Genomic DNA, 9,945 nt, shown 5'->3' with positions numbered 1-9,945 from the left:
TGTAGTCTACAAGTCTGGGTACCGTCTTACGGTTGAAAATCACAAAGGGAGTTTGGTCCCATCAGGGTAACGTGACAGTCACGACTCGTGCAGCTGTAAGGTTTTCTTTTTCTTTTGTTTTTACTCGCGATCTTTACAACACGCATTACATTACGTATTTCATGGCACACTCGTTTTATGCGTATTTGGCGCCACCTATTGTTGTGGGTGTATTATTGACATGTCAAAGTCTAGACCCTGAATATAAGACGACCGCGTTTTTTCAGATGTATTTCCAAGAAAAAAAACATCGTCTTATATTCGGGACAATACGGTATTTAACACTGCATGTTGCATACTATTTCACATACTATTAAATAATAACAGGCGCTAAGTTTGGAGTGAATACTCTTAAAAGACATTAATACTTTTTTTCAGCAAAGGTGCATAAAATAAATCATCATTTATAATGTTACAAAAGGTTTCTATTTCAAATAAATGCTGTTCTTTTGAACTATCAAAGTAATGATGCTGAAAATTCAGCTTTGATCTCAGCAATAAATTACATTTAAACATATATTCACATAAAAAAACAGCCATTTTAAAATGTAATGATATTTCACAATTTTTACTGTATTTTTGATTAAAGGGGTCATATGATGCTTTTTTTAAAGATCATTATTTTGTGTATTTGGTGTAACAGAATATGTTGACATGCTTTAATGTTCAAAAAACACATTATTTTTCAAATACTGTGCATTATTGTAGGTCCTCTATGCCCCGCCTCTCTCAAACGCTTCGTTTTCTACAAAGTCCCTCCTTCCGACAAGCGCAGTCTGCTCTGATTGGCCAGCTGACCCAGTGCATTGGGATTGGCCGAACACCGCAAGTGTAATGTAACCGGAAATGTAACGCCCCTTACCATAATCGCGAGCTTCATCTTTCAAAATAAATGTAAAGACAGTAAATAATGTCATTAGTTTTACCATCAGTTCAAGCCCGAAAGGGGAACAGACACAGTAATGATGCAGTACACAAGCCGCGGTTAAGACAGCTGACTCTACTGTGATGACGCTGTCTCTCTCTCTCTCTCTCTCACACACACACGCACGCGCGTGCGCACACGCACACACACACACACGATGCGCAAAACTCAGCATTTGAACAGTCAATAGCAAATACTTAAACTAGTAACAAAACATACTTACAGTCGCTGATTCAGAAGCGCCAGATTGTCATAGCAAAGTCAGAATTACCTCCTCTCCTAGGTTCATGAAACGGTCGTCCATAAAATGCATTGCTGTTCTGTTGTAAGTAATCTTAAAGATTCCTAAATGCATCTACTTTCGGAAGGCCAAATAAAGTGCTTTTGCTTTTGCCTAGAAACACACAGCGTCTCCCTGACATGGCTGCTTCAACACTAACTGCGGTTACTGAAACCACGCCTTCTTTCTTTGCGTGCACATTTGGGTGCATTATGCAAATATTCCCACATAGTGACCTAGATATGTGGGGGCGTGTTAGAACGAGCCATTTTAGGGGGGCGTGGCAGAGTCTTAACTTTGATAAAGAATATCTCTTTGGATTTGAGACTTTAGTCTTTGCAACTTCAGGGATCTTATCTATTCACGAACAGCTTGTAACACTCCAAAGAGAAAGGAAAACTTGAAATCGCATCATATGACCCCTTTAAATAAATATAGCCTTGGTGAGCAAAAGAGATGATTTTCAACAACAATTAAAAACTTTTGAATTGAAGTGTACATTTAGTATGGAGTACAGTAGTATTGCATGCAAGACAGGGCCAATGAAATGTCATTCCCGCCCTTGTTAAATCAACTACAACCCTGACTAGTCATCCACTAATTAGTGAAATAATTAGACATTTTTTTTCGAATTTTACTTACAGTTTTAATATTTTTAATGCAAGTGAATGAGTGAATTTTAAATGTAAGAGAACTTCTCAGAAATTATTTTAGCACACCAGGCGTCAGCATGATTCATTCCCTTTATTAAAGCAGCAGCATCTTGCTGCATTTAGCATCCCATACAAAGAACGTGAAATGTGTGAACCTGGACCTGACCATCAATTAGTCTAATTATACAAGGCTTCCTTGGGACAAAAGTTCCCACTCACTACTAGTCGATGCAGATTTACAAATTTGCAAAAATATTTTACTTGCAGGTAGTGCATGTATAATGAAAAGGTGGAAAGATGCAAATATCTGCATGAGCTGTACCTGATTTTGGACAGATGTTTGTACTCGAGGCCGGTGCACGACGTGTGTCCGTCTGTCATCTGCAGACGCAGCATTCTGGGCGCCGCCTGCGACTCCTCGTGATCTTTAGGAGCGGCGACATTACGAATCTTTTGCACCTGAAGGACACAAGGGCCCTCCAACTGCAGGAGAACGAGAGGGATTTTGCATCAAACATAAAACACTCAGCTAAAAACCAATGTAATGCATCAAGCTCATGTGGGCTTAAATTATCGTTACAGAGAAACACAGCTCTCAGAAACCAAATCCCAGTCATTATTCTGCAGTAATGTCATGTCCTTTTGGCCAAACAAAATGTTCTTTTACCTCTTCACCTCTGCTCTGACTCTATCTATCTTAATTTATGCACTGCTTATGTTCTCTTTAATAACAGCACCATCTTGTGGGCAGCATTAGCAAGTGCATGAAGTCTATTTATATTGTAATTATGCATTATGTTAGATGCCTTCTAGTTATACCTTTTCTATTCGTCCACTGTTGATGTCAGTTGGCAGGAAGCTCTTTCCGATTGGTCTCAGATCACTCTGTAATGTGAATTATATAATAGTATTATTTCTGTTCGCTTTTTCAAGGTGTGACAACTTCTATGGAGAGCCGAAACCCAAATATACATGATCACAAATTGACAAAGACATACTACATGAGTAAATACAAAAAGAAAAGGGTAAATATAAAAGGAAACAAGGTAATTTCTTAAAGCACTTGCGTTTAGTGCTACTTGGATGATGTCAGTTGGTGAGGTTTTCTCCTTCTCTGTTGAACTTTTACACTCCTCTATTCCTTCATCTGTAAGGTACCTGTGTAGAAAAGTGTGTGATTTCAGCCAGGGCTTTTTAATAAACCCAAATATGGGAGGGATCACCATTCAAAAATTTAAAAAGCATCTATATATCTTCATCTATAAAAAAAACAAAGGAATACACAGTGAAAAAATATTATTATAAATATGTCAAAGTATTATTTGGAAAATACTTGGTTGCTATTAAATTCCATTATTAGTTCTATTAGTATTATTTTTAGTTCTATACTATTAGATGTATTATTTGTTCACTTTTTTCAATCCAATTTACTCAATTACTTATATACATACATATATATATATATATATATATATATATATATATATATATATTTAAATGAATAAATTAAAAACAAATTACATTTCTTCTAATATTATTATTTTTTTTTTTACACTGTTTTAATTTAAACTTTGCCATGGCTCTGAATTTATTTTAGCACTGTCAGTGAAGGTAAAACCACTGTTTTTGTGTGTGTGTGTTTAAAATGTTTTATTAAAATGTATCTATTTGAATCTGCAGATTTAAATTACAATACATATCTTTAAAGGCTGCGAGTTTCTTACATTCACCAAATTACAGTTTTATTACTATCTACAGTCTGAAGTTTTTGACAGAAGGGTTTGGTGATATCATTAACCTTATTTCTATTTTTTTTTTAAATCCTAAAAACAATGTTTGTTTTTTTTCTATCTGTTGACAGTTTTTTTTTTATTTATGGGCTGATAAAAAGATAAAATCCCCTCTGTAAACACCTTTAACGCTAATATATATTAATATTTATTAATAATTTAGATTTACTGATAAAAGACTAGCAGTTAATAAATGCTGCTTATCGTGCTAACGATTTATCCGCTAACAGCACTAAACATCCTGATGAAGTTATGACACAACTGATGAAGTTATATAAACTGTAGTTTGTTAAAGGAACTTATAAACACGCATAAATACAGGATAAAAGTAAAATTCGCTATTAAATCTGAATGAGTAATCGAACGTAAACATGAGTTAGCATCAGCAGCATGCTAAACACAGTTAGCCGTTAGCGCTCAGTAGTGACTCACCAGCCCTCTTTAATGAGCGCTGAGCTCAGATCGCACATCTTCACATATACTGACGAATCTGCACGGAATCACTGTCTGAAATAGCGCTGAAATCCCATCGTGTGCTAATCGGGATTCATTTCTACAGCGTTAGCTGGTGCTGCAGCTGGATAAAGACAGATGACGTCACTTCTTCTTCTTCGTCTTCTTTCAGGTTTTATGGCGGTTGGCAACTCAGCTTAAAGGGTGCATTACCGCCACCTATAGACTGGAGTGTAGGCAGTAGAATGACATCAAAGGTAGTAGAAAAAAATCGAATTAAAACTTTGATTAACTACCTTAGACTATATATTCATGCTAAATTCTTTCACTTAACCCGGTGTTTTAAAATAATTTATTAATAGATTGTGTGCTCTCCCAGATGTGGAAATGTGTTTGATCTCGTACTGTATCGCGTACCTTGTCAGTGTCGTGCGCTTTGCTTGGCCATTTGTTGGGATAAACAGGAAAGTGTGTTCAAGCGCCAGCAAAACAGTGTAAAGAAATAGTCTTCATACAAAATGGAAATGAAATAATATATATATATATATATATTTAATGTATTTATACTGTATATATGTACATGTATATGTATATGTGTGTGGCTGTACATACACACATGTAGTTGTTTTTTGGTGTTTGGCTTAGTGTTATGTTAGAATCATTATTATACTCATACCTTTTGTTCTTTTAATATTTTTGAATTGTTTTTAGCTTTATTTTTTTGTTTTTATTTAAATGTTTTAGTTTTGAAATGTTGTTGTATGCATTTGTCATTTTTATTTAATTTCTTTTATTTTCTTAAATGTGTGTGTATATATATAGTATTTATAGAGTTTTAGCTTTTAGTTTTAATTACTTTTTCTTATTTGTAAGTCGCTTTGGATAAAAGCGTCTGCTAAATGACTAAAAGTAAAGTAAAAGTAAAAAGATGTTTTCCCTAATAAATGCTCGTGTCATGTTTTGTTCATCAATTTGTGCCTTTAACTCTGCCCTATTTCCTATTCTATGCAACGTTGAATTTAAACCAGTATGACCTATTCTAAGACGCGAGACTAACATCTCTTCCCTTGGGCTTCTGCCCTTCCTCGTGCTTGTGACTACTTGTTTTTGTATATTATATTATACTACAGCTGTAGACCGCGAATAAAATTCATATAACACAAAAGTAAGGATGCTGTGATTTATCTACCTTCCAGATCAAAACCTTTAAATATATAAAAAGCCTTTATACAAAAGTTTGGAATAATTTTTTAATGATTTTGAATGTCTCCTCTGCATGCTCACCAATACTGCATTTATTTGATCAAAAATACAGTAAATACAGTGAAATATTTGTATAATTTAAAATACCTGTTTTCTATTTGAATACGTTGTAAAATGTATTTTATTCCTCTGATTCAAAGCTGAATTTTCAGCATCATTGCTCCAGTCTTCAGTGTCACATGATCCTTCAGAAATCATTCTAATATGCTGGTTTGCTGTTCAATAAATATTTCTTATTATTATCAATGTTAAAAACAGTTCTGCTGCTTCTTATGTTTGTGGAAACTACGATTCAAAAATCTGAAGTAAGATTTTAAAATGATAATAAATATTCAAGGATGCATTAAATTGATCAAAAGTGACAGTATAGATACATTTATAATAGGGCTGTCAGTTTAACGCGTTAACTTAATTAATTAGTTATGAAAAAATAGCGCAATTAAAATATTTGAACGCAGTTAACGCACTGGCCCCGCCCCCAGACCTGTACATGTCTTATATTCCATACAGTTGACAAATATGATGCAGCAACAACTCTAAAATTCAAGATATTGGTGCAAAAATGCCCCTGTATGTATTTTTGTCTCATATTTATATCATGATATGATAAGCGATATCATACGAGCAGCGAGAACAGTATTACATGAATATCACGAGTTTAAATGTGATTTTATACAACAGTTCAGTAAATAAAAGTTGATATTGTGTCATATTTTAAACACAATTTTATTATTTATTTATTTTTGCTCAATTTTGCAGAGAATATATTACCTTTATAAAGCCACAGCAGAACTGTTGTGCGTCTCCGAGCAGCACAGAGGTGTTTAGTTTCTGAATGAATCTGCGTTTTGAACGAATCGTGTGAATCAATGATTCAAAGACCCATTCATAAAGAGAGCCGATTACTGAATTCCTGAATGAATCAGCCGTTTGAACGATTCGAATGAATACATTTACCGCCACCTCCTGGAAGATTTCGTTTCTTATTTAGAGTATAATTTAATTAAAATAATAATAATAATAATAAAAACATTACAGGGATAGTTCACCCAAAAATATTAAATTCTGTCATCATTTACTCAAACCTGAATGACTTACTTTCTTTTGTGGAACATGAAGTTATTCTGAAGACTGTTGGTAACAAAGCACGTTTTGGTTACCAATGAGTTTCATTGTATGAACAAAAAATACTGAGATGTTTCTCAAATTATCTTCTTTTATGTTCCATAGTTTATGTTAGGTCGTTGTAGCCTAAATATTTATGTGTAATACATTTTATGTTGAATCAAATAAAATATTTCTAAAGCTACAATTTGTAATGTCTATTTGATACGTTCTAATTTAACACAAAACTAGCTTTAAATAATCTTTTGTGGGTATTTTCACAGTCAAATTTATTTTGTGATTAATTGCGATTAATTAGATTAATTAATCGAAACATTATGTAATTAATTAGATTAAAAACTTTAATCGACTGACAGCTCTAATTTATAATGTTACAAAATATTTATATTTCAAATAAATGCTGTTCTTTTGAACTTTCGATTCATCAAAGAATCCTGAAATTTTAAATGTATACAGTTTCCACAAAAATATGAAGCAGTTTTCGGCTGCTGAACTGGATCCTTCAACTCTTTTCAATTGCACTTTTTTTCACAGAGCCATAATACTATTTTATATATACTAGTACATTTTTATATATAATAATGACAGTGTCAATTCTCTGATTAAAGTTCATCTCTTGAAGCAATTAGACAATATTTATTCATCAACAAGTGTAATAAAGTACATGAAGTGTCATTTTTCCTTAAATTCCTGTTATCATTGTTTCCCATAAACTTCAGGGTGTTGCAGAAAAATCCCTAAATGTTTCTTAAGTCTGAATGTCATAGAATGCCCACTGACATTTAGGAAAAAAATGCAAATGCAAGCAGGAAATGTCTTCCTCTTTTTTGTTTCTTTTTCTTTTAAACAACATTTTTCTTTGTTTTTTTTGTCATCTGCTCCTACCAACATGAACAACAGAACACGGTAAATTACCCTAAAATTGACAAACTGACATGACTTAAAAAAAAAAAAATTGTTAGTCTCAACTTCCCGACATCCATCACATAAACCTGTTTCATGTTTCCCCATTATACAGCTCTGGAAAAAATTAAGAGACCACTCCAATCTTTTCCTAAATCAGCATCTCTGACACTGGTGGGGACATAACGGCAGACAACACACATTTAATTGTTTGATCAAAATTATTGCCAGGGACAATTTAGTGGCTGGATATTAGTAGGGACACGTCATAGCGTCTCTATTAAATTATCCACCCTTGAAAATCATAACAAATGATATCCGACTTTGGAAACTACAGTTCTCTCCTTAAATATGAAGAAGTCAAAAAACAGATGGATTGTTTGACTACTCAAAAGAGGATATATATATAACTTAATTAATTTGTGTTTCCTGCTAGCTAAATTTCATACATAAACAAATATCTGTCTCTAAACCTTTATTTTCTATATTCAAAGATGATCTAAACAATCCAAATTTCTGTTGATCCTAAAGCAGTCAAAACTGCATCTCTCTCTAGGTGTAATTTTATTATTATTTATTTTTTTTTTTTGTTAACTTGGCAACACATCCCTTACTGCAAAAAAGAAAAAAAAAATAGTTTAACCATGCTTTTTGTAGTAAAAATGTGGTTAAAAATAGTAAAACCACGTTAATTTTCTTAAGGGATATGTATTTGTGTATACTTTATTTTTTTCATTGTTTTGTTTTTATAACTGTATTGCCTTAATAATTTGATATTTTCTACTGTTTAATAAAAAAAGAAATCAGAAAGAAGAAAAAAATCGCTAACCCACTCCAAAGTCCCGATCTGAATCAAATAGATGGAAAGATGGAAACATTGTGCATTATGATGGAGTTAACTTAATTCACTATATTTGAAATAGTTTGACCACTGCAGTTGTTGACAGTTCAATAGGAAATCAACTGAAAGCATCCAGTAATCTCATACCACTGAAGTGAATGTTCAATTTATTAGTATATATTGTAATAAATATATATAAATTATTGTTTTGTCTGATTGCATTAGTTTATATCAATTGTATGATCTATTTCAGATCCGGACGAAATTACATCAACAGTGTTTGCATGTAATAAATATATATATATATATATATATATATATATATATACTGTATATATATATATATATATATTGTGAACAACACAGTTAAAGAGGGTAAACTTTATCATTCAACTGAACTGTGCAACCATGTTTGAAACACTTCGGCTTATATGTTCTTACTTCACCCATATTAAATGTACGTCCTCTAGCATATTTACTTTATCTTCTCAGGTAATATCAATGGTATTACATATTTCAGATGCGGCCTAAAGTTATCTCATTTTTTTCTTTAAGACATTTTAAAGTCAGCTACTGTACATAAAAAAAGCCAAATTGGTCTAATTTGAATCTGAAAAGTAAGACTGCTAGTTGATTGCTAGCAGTAAGATTGCTTGTTGGTCAAACTAGTTCTTAAGTGATTTTACTTTGATGTTCCTTTGTATCTTGAAAAACGTCAAGCTATTTTACTGCATGAAAAACAATCAAAAAGCATTGACGCTACCGTAAACAGCTTAATCTCCATCAGAATATTATGACTGGCCCAAAGATTTCTTACGCAGCACATTCAGACCTCATATGTGCTGTGATGGACTCTTAAGAATAAAGGTTTTTATTGCCATTAATGGTTCCATGAAGAACCTTTAACATCCATGGAACCTTTCAAATGTGTAAAGAGTGTAAAAAGCGATGTAGAGAATAAATGGATGGATGGATGTTCACATGCCATAGCATCAAAATGCTAATTTACTGGTAATGTTACAACTTCTCATCCCAGAACATTGCAAGGACTGATTAAAACTGTAATTTACTGGCAATATTCCAGAAATCCCCTAATGACACAGAGAGACTAAACACTTACACATTGAGTCTGGGAATCAGAGCAAACGCTGAAGGTTCGAGATGAACTGGCCCTTTCGAGATTTTGCAGGACATTCTCTTTCGAGTAAAGAAGAGCGTGTTGGGTTTTTTGTTAAGGGATGATCAAACAACTAGTATTTTTCGGACAGGATATGATGTCATGCTCTAGGGCTTCTGTTTTAATCAGTGGTGGGCCGTCAGGGCCAGCAAAGCCTTCTCTGCTGGCCTAAACACTATCAGAATCACTGATTTAGTTTTAATATATTTTTCCATGGTAAGGTATAAATGCGTTTGGGTGAATAAATGTCTGTAAGAACATCGGATGGACTGTATTTGTGTCATTTTGTTAGGTTAATGCTTCAGCTACAGATGATGTGTTGCGCAATTGTTAATTGGGTTTCTTTCTTTAGTAATGGCATTCATTCTCACTACATAAGATACCTGTCTGTTATGTAGTGCTCTGTTATACTGCATTACTGTGTAATATTTATGGTTTCTATAGCCGTGGCATCATTATGATGGTATGAAGAGATGGATTAATTCATGTAGGACGC

The 9,945-nt window shown here is 33.2% G+C and overlaps 1 protein-coding gene across 1 annotated transcript in view; it reads right to left on the bottom strand.

Moving 5' to 3' along the window:
- LOC107747549 (tudor domain-containing protein 3-like) overlaps nucleotides 1-4,302 on the bottom strand; it is a 32,690-nt gene extending 28,388 nt beyond the window's left edge. The window contains exons 1-4 of the mRNA XM_016562126.1: nucleotides 4,120-4,302; nucleotides 2,965-3,055; nucleotides 2,717-2,782; nucleotides 2,220-2,380 (exon numbers count right to left, since the gene is read on the bottom strand). Coding sequence (XP_016417612.1) covers nucleotides 2,220-2,380; nucleotides 2,717-2,782; nucleotides 2,965-3,055; nucleotides 4,120-4,157 — 356 coding nt within the window. The 5' untranslated portion in view covers nucleotides 4,158-4,302. The remainder of the gene's footprint in view (nucleotides 1-2,219; nucleotides 2,381-2,716; nucleotides 2,783-2,964; nucleotides 3,056-4,119) is intronic.
- Between the last annotated feature and the right edge of the window lie 5,643 nt (nucleotides 4,303-9,945).

This window comes from Sinocyclocheilus rhinocerous, unplaced genomic scaffold, assembly GCF_001515625.1.
Source record: "Sinocyclocheilus rhinocerous isolate Xijiao unplaced genomic scaffold, SAMN03320098_v1.1 scaffold671, whole genome shotgun sequence".
NCBI lineage: Eukaryota > Metazoa > Chordata > Actinopteri > Cypriniformes > Cyprinidae > Sinocyclocheilus > Sinocyclocheilus rhinocerous.
This window is presented reverse-complemented; position numbering and strand designations above follow the sequence as displayed.